The sequence below is a fragment of the Onychomys torridus genome, chromosome 1 (genome assembly GCF_903995425.1).
Source record: "Onychomys torridus chromosome 1, mOncTor1.1, whole genome shotgun sequence".
In the NCBI taxonomy this organism is placed as follows: Eukaryota; Metazoa; Chordata; class Mammalia; order Rodentia; family Cricetidae; genus Onychomys; species Onychomys torridus.
The window spans coordinates 88,317,342-88,333,617 of NC_050443.1; the positions used below are offsets into that span (position 1 = coordinate 88,317,342).

Sequence of the window (16,276 nt, forward strand, 5' to 3'; positions counted from 1 at the left end):
AGTCTTTGGACCTCAGCAATTTGGAGGGTGAGGACAACTGTAATTGACTCAGTGGCATCCTGTAAGGACTGCTCCTTGGACCAGCAGTGAAGTGTCACCTTGAAGTGAGTTGGAAATGGCAGGTCAAGCCTCATCCCAGACCTATTTAGTCAGAATCTTTAGTTGCTTTGGTGCTGAGGACAGGAACCAGAGAGTGGTGCATGTTAAGCACATGCTCTGCTACCAAGCTGCATCCCTGACCTCTGGAATCTTCATTTTAACAAGTGGATTAGTGTATTTTCTTTTCAGTTGCTCTTTTAAATTTCAGTTTGGAATGTAAGTCCTTGCCAAGGTAAAGTTTGCATTTGGAATCAAAGTGACAGATGAAACCTGTGGTCTCATACACTCTACTAATGAACAAATCCCTTTGCCTCACAAGTCCTTTATGTCATAGGTCAAAGCCTAACAGAATTAAGGGACTGGTTCAAAGTCACACGTGAATTAAAAGAGATCAAGCCAAGTGTCTTGCTCCCAGCCCTTCCTGATTGTGTGATCTGCTGTGAGCATACTACAGGCTCTAGTGCAATGTCTGGAACAGTGGGAACAGGGCTTTGTGAAAGCACATGGTTCAATATACAGGGCCGTGCAAACAGATGGCACAGGGCTGTTCAAACTCCTGGAATGTCCTGGGTGACAGGAAGGTCTTGTCTATAATGAGCCCCTTTCAACCACATCTGCGTTCATGCTAACAGATAATGCAGGGTAGAGCCTCTAGTAGCTTCAGGATTGGGGCGCCTCACCAGAAAGGAGTGACAGAAGAAGAGGGGGTGGGAATTTTCAGTCTCTGATTTCAGGGGCGGTGAGGTGGCTGGAGAGGTCAGGGTTGACTGGCCATCAGGTTGCTGAGCCATGGCCCTCCTATCTTGTGCCCTATGTTTTTTCCATTTAATGACCCAGCTTTATGTCTCCTGAAATTAACCGGCAAGTATGTCTCTTCCAGCGCTGTGATTTGTACTAGCAGATTCGTACATCCAAGGAGAGGGCTTGGTGGCATCCAGAGGTATAGATGATGGTCTCGGGGTCTGAGCCCTGGACCCCTGCCATCTCTCGGAAATTAGTATCAAAACTGAATTGTTGGACAGCCACTTGGTGTAGGACTGGGTGGAAAAATGACATATATTTGGCATATCAGAACTAGTGTCTAAAACAAGAAAGCACTAGTCCAAGCCAGGATGTGCTGTATGTGTAAAACATTTTATATAAGTTTCTTTGTATTGATGATGCTCTGAAATAGCATTTTGGATAATGGGTTATATAAGAAATGCCATTAATAATAGGGCAAGGTATGATGGCACACACCCATAAGCCCACTGAGGGCAGTGCCTGCTTATCAGCCCAGGCTTTTTGACAAAGTTTTCACCCTATGATATTATTCAATAACTCTTTAAATCACGACAAAATAACTAAAATGTCAGTTTTCACAGAGGGAGCTAGCTGTTAGCAGTAGAAGCCCTGGTTTGGAGTGGAAGCAGTGGGTAGGACTTGAGAGGATACATGACTTGGCTGCAGTGAGATCTATGCTAGCGAGACCCAATGGCTGCATCTTCCAGAGCCACAGCTGGGATCTGCTATAGCCTTGGCTTGTCTGTCCTCCCCCTTTAGTTTGGCTGCAGCTGTGGAGGGCATCTCAATACTGACAGTATCGAACCTACCCTGGTTCCGGTTTCCCTCCTGAATTTCAGGGACACAGTACCACATTGTGGCAGGTCCTAGGCTGGTCACTGAGGAGGCCTGGGACCCCTTGGCTGGGTCATATGTACCTGGAGGCTCAAGGAGGGACTAGCACTGCTTGCCCAGGTCTCTGAAGGTCCTGGAGCACTCTGACCTGCTGCGGCTGAGATAAGGACCAGCATTCTTTTCGGCAGTGTAAGGTAAACTCTGGAGATTTAACCAGAGTGTCATTTAGAATTGAAACCAACTCCTTAACCTAGAAAAGCCTGTGATCCAACAGGACTTTAGTGACTTCTGCCTGTGATCTTTATAATTTGCCATATACCAAAGGTGGTGAACTGTGGCCCCAAAGAGGCAGGGGCATGGCCACTAGCATAGCTTCCTGGGAAGCAGAGAGGATGGTCCCAGGCTCCTCCTAACTGCTGCAGAACCGTGTCCAGGACCCAGAAGCTTGTGGCTGGAGTCCAGTATCTCTGTCGCTTCCAAGGCCCAAATGGGTCATGGTTTCGATGGTCCTCTGTTCCATGTTGCTCCTGAGTACTGGACAGTGCAGAATGAGCTTGATTTCACAGTACACAAGAGACATATTTTCTTAAGAAATAAATTTAATTCTGGGTGGTTAGTGAACTTAAGGCTTGTAATGCCTTTAAGAAAGTTAAAAGAATCCAGTTACAAAAGCAGTAGTGGGCACAGTCTCAAAGAGCTGGAAGTACAGTGGGCTCCATATTTTACAAAGTACAAAAAATTATTTCATATACAAAGAAAAATACAAATAATGTGCAAAAACTGTTTTCACAGGTGGCAAATTTATAAAATGAATATGATAAAAAATTCCTTCATTTTTATTTTCCAATTTCTAATATATTAATACAGTTCTATTTCCTAGTGTGTTGATAATTTTAATTTGAAAATTTGATTTATTTTTAATCTACAAAGTAGTTTTTATTTAAAAAGGGAACAATCTTTTATTACTAAAATCTTATGATCAGTTTAGTTATTTTTATATTAAATTATAAGCAGGCTATCTGAAAAATCAGGATATAGAAATCATATATACATATTTTGAAATATTAGTTTGGTATTTAACATATAAACATGTCAAAACACATCAGTCAGGCCACCAGCGGCCCAGTGGCTGCAGCGGCTGCTCAGGTTCATGGAGGTGAACAGCATTCTTGAGTTCTCGGCTGGAGAAACAGGGTTACTGTAACTGGACGGTGGATGCCAGTTCTTAGGAGTAGTGCTGTCTGTCTGTCTGCCTTTGTCCCAGGTGCGTGCTGGTGAGCAGCTGGCCTCATCTCCAGTGGGCTCCTCAGTTAGGAGGTCAATGCCGGTGTGCTTGTTACTTCACAGAAAGCTGTCCAGGAACAGGAGGGGATGGGACACGCACACTGTGTCCCCAGGACCAGTGGCTTGCAGCAGTGTTTTCCTGTGCTGGCTCAGGTCTTATCCACCACTGTTGCTTTTCCCACTGGAATCCTGTGCCTGCTACTGCACAGTGAAGCTCCCTGGCAGGGCAGGGTCCATGAAAGCACCTTTTGGCAGCACCAGGGAACTGAGCATCTCAAAGGTCAGGCGTAAAAGTAGGTGTTTCGGATGGGAAACACATGCAAGACATATTATGACCTTTAGAGGGTGTGGATTTTTGTTGTCAAAAGCTCTCGAAGGAAATTAAGCCCATGGAGAACAAAAAGGACCTTCATGAGGACTCAGGTAGTAGCTACCTTTCCTAGGAAATAATGGCAGCAAGTTTGGGAACCTTCTCTGACCCCAGCCACTTACATCCAGTTGGAATGATGCCGTGAGGGGCCTGTGTGACAAAGAACTGTTTCAGGGGGGACAGGGTAAGCAGGACCTCAGGCCCTGGGAGACCATTGTCCGCTCCTGTCTGGCAGATGAGTTCCTCCAGCTCTGGTGCTTGGACAATCATGGGCCACATCAGGCATCAGAGATGCAGCTCTGGATCCTGTCCATCCACTGCTGGGCACTCTGTCCATCTTGGGCACAGAAGTTATAGACACGCTTGCTGGTCTTGAGCTACAGAACCAAACGACAGAGGAGCAAATATAAAGCAGGCTGTCTATGGCTTTGGGTGAGTGGCAACTAGTTCATCCTGGGCAGACGTAACTGCCTGTTCTAACATCATCTGTCACCTTGAGGTGGGCTGTGGGGTATTCTAAGGGCCATGCAAAAATAGATGACTACCTAGTCCCGACTAATTCTTAGGATGAAGTCAGTGTCATCAAGTGGGAGGTCATACTCTCCATCCCTGTACGGCTATGATGCTGTTCAACTGAGAAAATGAGCGGAACAGTCCCTTAGAGCTTTCACCGTTTGCTCTGGTGCTGGGTATGAGAGAGGCCAGAGGCACCACCTGGCCCAAGGCCCTCCCCCATCTCCTTCACTCCAGGAAGATGTCAGCTGTCCTCATGTCCACTCTGCCTAACTTTCCTCTCCTCACTCCAAAGTGACTGAGTGGCAGAAGATGAGAAGACAGGCTCTGGGCAGTGTGAAAAGGGAAGTCATGGGTTAGTCTCCACTCACTTCAAAGCCATAAAACCCCCGTCTCCAGTGACTAGCAACTCCTCTGAGGACCTGTAATGTTGGGAGGCGCTGAGACATGCAGGAGAACAAGAAAGATGGACTTACATCAAAGAAAGCCTTGTCACTTGTATACTTTGGGGCTCCCATGCTGGGGCTGGCAGGCATAACCATTTCTACTTCAGCCAGATCGATGTGGCCTTTACAGCTCGTGTCTTCCCCCGAGTCATAGTATCGGAGCTAGGACCAGAGAGACAGACGGGACTCAGAAAGGGGAAATGACATGGCTTTCCACACTGTGTCTGACCACCTTCCTCTGCACTTTGTTTTTCCGTGCTAACTCTGCATGGAATAATACCCTAGCATTAACAACGCTGGCTGTCTCTTACACACGCCTTTAATCCCAGCACTCAGAGCAGGGGCAGGCAGAGCTCTGTGAGTTCAAGGCCAGGCTGGTCTACAGAGCGAGTTCCAGGACAGCCAGGGCTACATACAGAGAAACTCTCTTGAAAAAACAAAAACAATAACAAAATAAATTCCTAGACACTGATAAATCACCTACCTGAAAATGACCAAAGGATTGCAACCAGCAAGGCACAGGATTACAACCAGCAAGGCACACCACCCCTAGCTACAAACATCTGGAGCCTCCCCAGCCTTGTCTGACAAATAAAATTACTGAGAGTCCCCTCTGAGTCTGAGAAATATAGAGTGGCTGGCAGCAATATCCAGCAAGACACTGAGACTCCCATATGCTGTCACTGGGAACAAAACTATTAGAAACAATTTAGTGATGTCGGCTAGGATGAATGTTTGTGTCTGGAGCCATCTCTCTCTCTCCCCTGCTTCCCCACAGGAACAGGAAGTGTTGTGACCTCCATGGGTGCTGCCTTTGTGAGCTCAGCACTGAACACTGGCTCACTAAGTGACAGCATGGCCACGAGATGGGCAAAGGACAAGGAAGGCTTTGGAATGCACAGTAAGCTGGCAAGCAGCAGACAGGCAGTAGAAATGGTGGCAAAGGACATCACAGACAGCTCCTAGCTGCCAGCTCTGTGGCTGTTAGAGCTTTATGAGATGTTTAAATTTGGCACAATAACCATGTATTACTTTGGAATAAGAAGAAATGAAGTATTTTAAAAGCTGAAGAGCTTGCTGGTGAAAGCCTTCTTGGCCTAGCCCTGCTTCCTTCCAGTGTGCACAGCAGGACTGTGATTGGCACTTCCATTCCTGTGGCTCTTGACACCCCCCACCCAGGCATGGAATGAGCACGACTGAATGGAAAAACTAGATATCTTCCATGCTGAAGAAATCCAGAAGATTGGTAAGAATACAAGTATCATTTGATATAATTTTAAATTATAGGAAAATCATGATTTTTCCTATGTTATATTTAGTGGTTCAATGGAAGGTTCTATGATTTCAGGGACACTGCTATTTTAAAGTACAGCTCTAAAAGGGCTTCTATTTGTATTTTGAAAATCTCAATATTCTTAAGGGTCAACAAACAAAAAAACCAACAAAGCCCCTGAACCAGAGGAGAAGGTGGCCCCACACCAGCCTTGCTCTGGAAGGATCCTCTTGATGCTGTCCTACCAGGGTGCTGTCAGGGCACAGACTACAGCAGCAGTTCTCAACCTGTGAGTTGTGACCTCTTTGGGGGTTGCATAGCAGATATTTACATTACGATCCGTAACAGTAGCAAAATTACAGTTCTGAAGTAGCAACAAAAATAATTGTATGGTGGGGGTCACCACAACATGAGGAACTGTATTAAAGGGTGCAGCATTAGGAAGGGGGAGAACCACTGCTTTAGGTCCTTCCTGATACACTCCGCATTTTGACAGCAGCCAGTCAGCCTGAAACACAGGTTTCACTTCTCTTGCAAATGAAGGGTGTTCGGGGCAGAAGGTTTGGGTAAGAGTCCCTCGAGATTACAGGAGCAAAGAGCTGGAAGTCTAACCTGTAGCAGCGAGGACAAACAGTAAAGCATGCCAAGGAGTTCGGAGTTAAGGTCTAATCAATCTAGCCTGCTGTGAATCCCAGGACTGGGTGTGCACATCCATTCCCAATGCTCCCATCTTTGAAGAATAGCACTTCCTTGCTAAATAACCAGTACAGTGAGGTGGGGTGCAAAAAATGGTGGATAAATCTGTCATAACTGGATGTTTTCTGCAGCAAAGATGGACAGCTGTACCCTGGGAGGGAAGGGGGCACCCAGCTTATATGTGCATGCAACAGGCTAAAGCTCCCAGATGCTTCCAGACTTGGGTGTTAAAGAGGAGACATTTACCTTAATCATCAGGGAAATGCAAATCAAAATGACTGAGATACCATCTTACACCTGTAAGAATGGCCATGATCAAAAACACTAATGACAGTCAATGTTGGAGAGGATGTGGAGCAAGGGGAACACTCCTCCAATGTTGGTGGGAGTGGAAACTTGTACAACCACTGTGGAATTCAGTATGGTGGTTTCTCAGAAAATTGGGAATCGATCTACCTCAAGACCCAGCCATACCACTCTTGGGCATATACCCAAGGAATGCTCAATTGTACCACAAGGGCATTTGCTCAGCTATGTTCATAGAATCACTATTTGTAATAGCCAGAACCTGGAAATAACCTAGATGCCCATCAACTGAAGAATGGATTAAGAAAATGTGGTACATATACACAATGGAGTACTACTCGGCAGAGAAAAACAACGACATTGTGAAATTTGCAGGCAAATGGATAGAACTAGAAAATACCATCCTGAGTGAGGTAACCCAGACTCAGAAGGACAAACATGGTATGTACTCACTCATAAGTGGATACTAGACATAAAGCAAAGGATAACCAGACTGCAACCCACAGATCTAGGGAGGCTACCTAGCAGGGAGGACCCTAGGATGACTGTGGTTATAATAAGATTCGGTTTTGCCCAATAACTGGGCATGCTTTAGTGAAACATTTCACTATTAGGATAAGAATTTGTACTGTATCAAGCTGATGAAAGGATATGCTGGCTGTACTTTTAGGAGGTGGGGCTAAAATCTTTTTAGATTATGGATTAGCCCATAGAAAAATGTCTGCCGTAATCAGTGAAGAGGAAGATGAATAGGAATCTCACTTATACAACTTAAGTAAAAGCTCTCTGAACAGATGGAGATAGGTTTCTTCTGTACCCCAGAATCTAATCAATATTTATATGTATAATTCAGCTATTTTTTTGGCTTAAAAAGGCTTATTGGGAAATGTTATCATTTTTACTATTTTCTACAGAGAAAATATTTTTCAGCTCCAAATAAAAAAAAAATAAATTAAAAAAGGAGACATTTATGCATTAAGAGTGCTAGTGTTCTGAACATGCTGGGCTCTGGGTAGAGGCTACTTTAAAATTTCCTTCCACCAATTACTGCCAGGGACATTTTGGGCCTCAGAAGAGCCACCATCTACAAAGGTGAAGCCCTAGGTGAACATGCTGTGTGTGAGAAAGACATAAGAGGGCTTGAGATAAGCCTAGACAGGAGTAGTTTCTTCAGGTCTTACCTGATGTTTTGTTACATCTAAAACAAACCAGCGGGGTTTCCAACCCTTCAGCAAAGCTCCTCTTTTGTACAGCGTTCCTTCAAAGGATCTAGAAGAAAGGGCAACAAGACAGTTTATTCTGACTTCGTTACAGAATCAAACAGACTGCCTTCTATTTGTCAGGTTTCTGTCTTCCTAACGAGAGCTCTCTTAGGAGTTCTGTCCCTAGCCCTTTGGGGAGAGACTGACTCCTTCTGCTGGGACCACCACACTCCCCTGTGTATCTACGAATTCTTGGTTTCCATGCTTTCTGCTATGCTAGGATTGCTGGAACACCAAGGGGAAACAGAGCCGGAAAGAAGTCTGGAGACGCTGGGAGACAGGAGCATGTCTTAGGCATCCTAGTTTATGTGAGTAAACTCCTTTTTCTTTTGCCAGGATGAGTCGGACTTATGTGTGCCACTGAAAAAGTATTACATGACACACATTCACATTCTCTCAAATATTACCCCCCCCCCCAACCCAGAATCATCTAAACAAAGCGTTTAAGAAAAACAAAAACCCACAGAATAAAAGCAAATCCATCTCAAGTCTGACAGGCTCTTTGCTCAGGGCTGGCTGAGGCCGTCAGGACCCAGCAATGTCACCTGTTCTCATCGTTCTTGGATGTGTACTGGCTGTAAAGCGTGGCTGCCCTGTGCTCTACGCCATTGGACGGGGCGATGGTGGCATTCGGATCCTCGCCAGTTCTGTGGTCCAATGGGTGCAGCACAGGTCTCTTCTGATAAGAAGGCATGTTGGTAGACACAAATCCTGGGGACCCCGATGAGTGTCTTTGGGACTGAGAAAGACAGAACAGGGCTAGGACAGTTTCCCAGAAGCTTAGGGATTGACTGATAATTTCATTTATACAAATGTATCTGAGGGTGAAAACTGATAAGTGAGCGAACACATGTCAAACATTTATCCTGTGGGTTTTTTTTTTTTTTTTTTTAAATGGTTTTTCAAGACAGGGTTTCTCTGTGTAGCTTTGCGCCTTTCCTGGAACTTGCTTTGGAGACCAGGCTGGCCTCGAACTCACAGAGATCTGCCTGCTTCTGCCTCCCGAGTGCTGGGATTAAAGGCATGTGCCACCAACATCTGGCTCCTTTTTTTTTTTTTTTTTTTTGGTGAAAAGTAGAAACAACCTAATACCCATTATTTGGGGACTGGTTAAAAAAATAATCAACGGTTATTCCTTTGCAATGGAGCTCTAGACAACAACCAAAATCATGCAAACGAATAGCATGTATGCTAACAAGGCAGGTTTTCAAATATCACATACAATAAATCTCTTATTTCTAGGTTATACATTGTGGGTAACTTTCATCTCTTGGTAACCCTTGTACTGTTATTTTAAAAATATACAGCCTACTTTCATCATTAAAATCTAGAAACAACATTTTTTCTGGGGTAAAAGGCCACAGGTGGATGATGATGCTTTATGCCCAAGTGGCAATAGTTCCTGCACAGCCATGTGAAGGTAAGATGGAGCCCAGAGGCCCTTTCATCAAGGGCCTTCTTCTCAGGCCACTAGTCTCGTCTCTCTTTCCTGAAATGCTCTTCAGAACACTCATGCAGCCTCGCTTCCCTGTGCTGGGCTGGGAGTCAGTCTGCTGTGGCTCTGAGTGGTGGCCCTGCCCGTTAGTAGCTGTGAGACTTCTCTGCATTCCTCCTTGTGCATGAGGTACAAACCGTGCTCACTGTGGACTGCATGTAGGGCTCAGTCCCTGGACATATCATACGCTTGATAACTGTTTCTAATGACAGGAATAGGACTGGGGTTTGAGAAAGAGGAAGCAAACAGAAAAGTAAGTTTGGGAAACAGTAGCTTAGGTTGTCATCTTAGAATATTTCTCTTTATTTGTTTCTCTGGAGCAAACATGGGCCTGGCATTCCCTGTGCTTTGTAGAAGGCCAACAGAGACCACAGTGGCACTGAGATAGAGAACCCGTAATTTCCTCTGGACTCAGTGCCTGAGACATGTGCATTATGTCACTGTGGGGAGTGAGACATTCAGGAAGCATTTGGTCATCTGGAACGTTCTGCATTGAACCCTCAGGGCATGACCCTTCTCCACCATTTTCTCTGGGTCATGGGCTGTGGGCTGCATCTGACCTACCACTTTCCAAAGCTCAGGGGGCTTTGCCAACTCACATGGTCTGTTCTTGGCTCCTCCTTAAGGTCCGTGGTTACTTTATCCCATAGCTGGTGCCATTTCTCAGGAGTCTGGTTCAATTTATGCTCCAATTTTTCAATTTCCTGCAAAGAAATGAAAAGGACAGTTTTGACAGATAACTATTTTACAAAAGGTAGAGTGTGCCTGAGACCCTGGTTTCCTCTGTCCTGGGCCCAGATGAGCAGTGTGGCTAGAGCAGAGCTGGATTTGATGATTTATTAGGACTCAGCAGCGATTTTTTTTTTTTTAAACAGACTGACATAAATAATAAGCCATGGAGTGTGTGTGTGTGTGTGTCTCAGTCACCTTCTTCACTCTTGGACAGCCTGTGGGAAATCTGATGACGAAAGGCCGACTGTGGGCCTATGTCCCAACCCTAATGGCTGAGGCAGAAAAACTTAACTTTGGTGACTCAAACCAGATGTGTAAAGAATGAACTAAGGGATGCTCATGAAAATGATTCCCTCTGACAGGTTCTGAGATAGCCATCATTGCAGCATCATCTTCCTGGCTTGGAAACAGAGGGGACACTTTATCAACTGTCTGACCCACATCAGAACCCAAAGCTGTTCTAGTGGCTATGGCCAGGATGGCTCACTCCAGAATATGTCTTGTAGAAGGTGTCCCAGCAGGCCATCAGCTACCCATATTTCTAACAAAGGGAAGTAAAGCACCCACAAAAGCCAATGCCTAGGCCTAATTCCAACAGCCTAGGCAGGTGATGCTGCTGGGTTTCCATCAGAAGGGAAATTGCTCTGTTTTCTCAGCTGCTTCCTTGTAGCACTTTGTTTTGTTTTTCGAGACAGGGTTTCTCTGTGTAGCTTTGGTGCCTGTCCTGGATCTTACTCTGTAGATCATGCTGGCCTTGAACTCACAGAGATCTGCCTGCCTCTGCCTCCCGAGTGCTGGGATTAAAGGCGTGCACCACTTTTATGGGTATCTTTGCCAACAGTTAAGTGTGGTGCCCACTGCTGCACAGAATCAAGGCTGGATTCTTCAGATTCAGAGTGTTAACTAAGACACAGCCCAAAGTAAGGAAGCCATAATAGATAGAAGTATGCAAGGCAGGCTACGCTGTTTTCTTGGGGCCCTAGTGCCTGTGGGGATGTCTACACATGGCTGACTTACACTGAAAAGTCTGGTGAGGGCATCTGGCTGGCTGCAGCTGATGTCATCATAGCATGGCCACACTGTTCTCCTTTGACTCTGGGGCCCAACTCCGCCAGCTATAACTGACTCCTCAGAGGGAAAAAGCTTGGGGGCCAGCATTGTCCAGTCGTATGAAGGACCTGCAGACAGAGTCTCCTCTGTGTAGTAATCCCACTTCTTGAGACTGGAGACATTTACATTAGGCTTCAGGGCCTGTTTAAAGAGAATTCTGAAATGTAATTTTCTCTCAACCCAAAAGTGCTTACCGCCAGGCCAGCCCCCTACATTTATTTGTACGGTTCAGAGCAAGTTTATAAATTTCACCTAAGTATTTCAAACTTCTACATCAAGAGAGCATTAAATAAAACATGTTTACCCTCCTTCCCCAACAAATGTAACTTCCTAATGATCTGGAAGGTCAGATTCAAATAAAGCGCTCTTGGGTTCCTCATAATTCTATACTATGAAGTAGTGACACAGGGGGAGATGGGTCCCCAGCTCACAGGTCTTGGTTTAACCTCCTCCTCCTACCCTGACCTCGCATGAACATTTGTATATACTCTAGGCCACAAAGCCAAACTTTGCTCATTCCATGTCAGGCAGCTACTTGGTTCCTCTGGGCCCTAGGACTTGGGCAAGTAGCCTGGGTTCAGAACAGGGATGTGGAGTACCCAGAGCAAAGATTAGATGAGGAGAGGCCACCTAAAAATGAGAATTTGGTTTCTTGGTGAAGGTCTCACCAGAGAAAGGTCAGAGTTCTAGTGCATGGCCCAGGGCAGGGACCTCTGCATCCCCTAAGTACTGAAGTTCTGCTTATCAAATCTGCCCAGCCCCCAAGTATTTGATTTATGTACAGTATAAAACCGTTCCCATCTAGTAATTTTATTGATGTTTATGAGACAGTCTTGCTATGCAGTCCAGGCTGGCCTCAAACTTGTGATTCTCCTGCTTCTATCACTCAAGTGGCATGTATATGCCACCACGCTGAGCCCCAGGAGTAATTTAAAAGATGAAGTTATAGGCTGGAGACAGGGTTTAGCTGCTAAGATCTGAGTTCACAGCGCTTGTCAGGCAGTCAAACCTGCCTGTTGCAAGCCTAGGTCATGCAGATGACATGACCAAGCCTTGAGGCCCCGTCCTCTGGCATAAAATGATGTATCTGCCATAAATGTCAGTGCCTCCCGAGGCCCTTCCTCACGTTTACTATATACTAAAGCATTGAAGATTTGTCAGCCACGGCCTGGCATGGTGGCATACCTTTAATTCTACAGAAGTATAACTGCTTTGTTTTGATTGTATTGACATTATCTCTTCTAAGTTTTGGAGACTAGATCCTAGTATTTGCATCAAGTATTTAGTGAACAGTCTTCATTTACATTACAACCCAAACCTATGCCATCTTAAACTTTTAAATACCTTTGGTTTGAAACCTCATCAAATGTTTACATATACTGAAATGAAAAGAAACTTTTATACAAAGCCTTCAGACAATAAGACATGGGTGACTTCTCTCTACCTCTGACTCCACTGGTGAGTATAAGTAATTGAAGAAGATGGGGCTCCGCTTGTGCATCTTGTCAATGCACTCCCAAATACAAACGCCTTTCTTGGCATGCTTGTCACCTTTATCATCAAATAAAGTTCCTGTAAGTAAAAAAATCCATCAAAAGGGAAAGAAATTGAAAGTTTGTCTAAAGTACGAATCACATAGAAGAGGAAAAAGTGAAATATTTCTTAAGTCTCTGAAATCAGCAGCAAATGTGCAGAAATCTTAAAAGCTAACTGCCACCAGAAACAGGGACAAGCAGTGTAGCACAAATCTTAAATGGTCTTATTAATAGAAACAAACCCAAGGCCAGTTACTGGGGTGAATGCTGGAAGATCAGAGAAACAGAACCAGCCACAGCTACCTCACCCTGCTGATTCCTCAGCTGATCTGGTTTCCTTAGACTGGAAGCCTCTGTGTCCTCATCCAGAATGAATCTCAGCAGAACTGCCACTCAAAAGCCTAAAAGCTTAACCAGGCTCTAGTTCCTGGTTTTCATGCCTTAAATACCTTTTTGCTTCCTGCCATCACTTCCTGGGATTAAAGGCTCTTGTTTCCACGCCTGGCTGTTTCCAGTGTGGCCTTGAACTCACACAGATCCAGGCAGATCTCTGCCTCTGGAATGCTAGGATTAAAGGTGTGAGCGCCACCATTTTCTGGTCTATCTAGTGGCTGTTCTGTTTTCTGACCCCAGATAAGTTTATTAGGGTGTGCAATATTTTGGGGAACACAATATTTATACACAAGCAGGTCAAGCCTTCGGGAAATGTGGGATAGGTTCTTGGCAGGGCTGTCTTACTCATATCCTGCTTCTAAATGTATAGCCACAAAGGAGGCAGGGTACACATTTCTTAAGAGAAAATGGACTTAATTAACTGATGCAGCTCAGTTGAAAATACAATTTTATGCTTCTTTAAAAAAGTTGTTTATGAGGGTTGGGGATTTAGCTCAGTGGTAGAGCACTTGCCTAGCAAGTGCAAGGCCCTGGGTTCAATCCTCAGCTCAAAAAAAAAAAAAATTGTTTATTATGGAACTCACTGAACATCGTGGACTCAGAGCTGCTGGATCGGTCCAAGGTGGCAGAGGTGGAGGAAACACTCAAGAGACTTCAAAGCCAGAAAGGAATGCAGGTAATCATCATGGTGAACATGGAAAGAATTCCTATCAAGAGCACCATGGACTATTCCACTACAACACAATATGTCAACTTCATGCACAACTTCATCTTGAAGGCATGGAGCACAGTGCGTGAAATTGACCCCCAGAATGATCTAACCTTCCTTTGAATTTACTCCAAGAAAAATGAAATTATGGTTGCACCAGATAGACTATTTCCTGATTGTGATTCAGAATCCAACTGAATAACCAAATAAACCACTGTCTCAGCTTCTGTTTCATTAATTTAAGGTCCTCCAGAATAATAGTGTTAATCATGTCAGTGGGCACAGGGTGGTTGCCCAAGAGCCCATATAGTCCTTGCCATTGATCAATGGTAGCTCTGCCCACCCCAACAAGGAGTGTCTCTGGTGATCCAGTCAGTTCTCATTTCCAGGCTTTGGAGTAAGAGCTGATAAGTGCACACACAGCTTCCTTCTGACCTTCAGTTCACTTTGTCACCCTTGGAAAGCCTGTTTTTTTCTTTAACTAAAAAAAAAAACTTGTTTATTATGAAGCAACTGAAAGCATATTCTTGGTTAAAAGTTTACTTGTACTATAGATGACAGTTACAGAAACTCTGAAAGACATAGGGTGTGTTCTGTTTCCTTGAGTGATTACATGAACTTCGATTCTGATACCAACTCCTCCCTCCCCCAGGGTCTCTCTGTGTACCCCTGGCTGTCCTGGAACTCACTCTGTGGATCAGGCTGGCCTTGAACTCAGAGTCACCTGCCTCTGTCTCCCTATGGACCACCATGCCTGGCTGCATATTCTGTGTTCTTAATGGAGCTGGGGGTTTGAATATGCTAGGGTGAGGCAAGAGCAAGTCCTGGAAAGGCACTGCTACTTTGCTTTGTATGAAGTGATCCTGTTAAGAGTTAACTTTTTCCCACAAAAGACTGCCTCAGGCCCAAGGCTGTACAAAGTCCTATAACCTACAGGCCCCAAGAATAACTGTTTCCTTTCTGTATTTTTCTTCTTTCTCTCTCACAGCTTCACTAGGGAAGAAGCACCCTGGAGGCTGTGACAGACTTTAGACAGGAGAATGAGGGAGGGTACAAGAGGTAGCCCTCTATGTCTTAGGACACACTTTTCCATCTGGTGTTACCCAGTGACTGGAACCATGGACAATGAACTTTTCTTACACTATCCAGTTGACTGCCTTAGAGTAACATGTACATACACAGGAACAATTTAAATTTAAACATTTGAAAAATACTTGCACCATCAGACACTATCATTAAGTCCTATTAAAGTCCAATTCTAAAGCAGTAATATACTCTTCCAGTGGAGAGTTTCTGATGAAACCCAGACAGTTATGACTGAAGTCCATCAGCAGTGGTTGAGAGTCCTTTTCTCTAATTGTTGACCTTGGCAGGTAGAGGATAGTTCCCACAGTCTGCCCAGCAGGGGCAGATTCCAATTAGGCAACCCAGACTGGACTGGCATATAAATTAAACCAGGCTAGGTGGTGAGTACCCCTTGGGTCCAGAGAGGGGTTTGGATAGGCCCTTTAGTAATGACATTCTAAGTGGTTTATGAAAAATGTGGAAGACACAGGATGAAAATCATTTCACTCTGTCAACAGGCTTAGTAAAATATTCTCTTACCTGATTTCTTTAAATCTTTTTGTTTAAGCTTTTAGATCACAGATGGGACCGAAAGCCTCGGCCAGTTTCCAGCTGAGGACACTGAGGCTGAGGGATGAAACTGTTCACCACTGTCACACTTTCTGACTTAGTTTGATGCGCTCTCTACTGATCAGTGGAGCACTTAACCTTGGCAACATGGTAGAATCACCTGGGAGCTTTAAAAAGTTCTGGTTGCCTAGGCCCCACCCTCAAGTTCTGATTCAGCTGGCTGGAGGCGCTGCCTGGATGTCCCCAGATAATTCTAGTCCATCTGAGAAGTGCTGCACCAGATTCTGGTGTTCCTCTAACTAGAGTCATCATCTGGCACAGCAGGAACCTTGGGCTTTGGCCACACTCACATGGAGTGAAGGTAATTTGCTGACCAGCTTTGTATTTCTCTGACAGCCACATATGCATATAATGTACTTTTAGTAACACTGAATGACACTGTCATACTCAGTTGGCTGAAGACTAGATACAGACAGCTGTCACCAGCTCTACTTAAGGCACTGTTTCTGATTGTGATATGAGGTATGACAAAGGTCTGGCCAGTATTTTTTCCTTCACCCACAGTGAAATATCACAGCAGACACTTGAACAACATGACTTGGAAGTAGCACTTGGTTTCAGATTTTAAACGGACATCACTGGTAAGGCTTTAGTTGTGAAGGACCCTCTTTCTAAATACTCTGTGACAGATGATGTAATTGAGAATACTGACTGTGTTGTACTTTAATTCCCCACCTCCTGAGTGCTAGAATTATAGGCATGTAGCACCATGCTCGGTTTATGTGATGCAGATGACGGTAC

The 16,276-nt window shown here is 44.8% G+C and overlaps 1 protein-coding gene and 1 pseudogene across 1 annotated transcript in view; one reads left to right on the top strand and one right to left on the bottom strand.

Annotated features, from left to right (window-relative positions):
* Positions 1-2,295: 2,295 nt before the first annotated feature.
* Positions 2,296-16,276, bottom strand: part of Sbf2 (SET binding factor 2) — a 345,635-nt gene continuing 331,654 nt past the window's right edge. The window contains exons 37-43 of the mRNA XM_036177261.1: positions 12,648-12,775; positions 11,111-11,344; positions 9,961-10,065; positions 8,412-8,605; positions 7,786-7,873; positions 4,360-4,491; positions 2,296-3,747 (exon numbers count right to left, since the gene is read on the bottom strand). Coding sequence (XP_036033154.1) covers positions 3,649-3,747; positions 4,360-4,491; positions 7,786-7,873; positions 8,412-8,605; positions 9,961-10,065; positions 11,111-11,344; positions 12,648-12,775 — 980 coding nt within the window. The 3' untranslated portion in view covers positions 2,296-3,648. The remainder of the gene's footprint in view (positions 3,748-4,359; positions 4,492-7,785; positions 7,874-8,411; positions 8,606-9,960; positions 10,066-11,110; positions 11,345-12,647; positions 12,776-16,276) is intronic.
* LOC118586626 lies at positions 13,494-14,042 on the top strand (annotated as a pseudogene).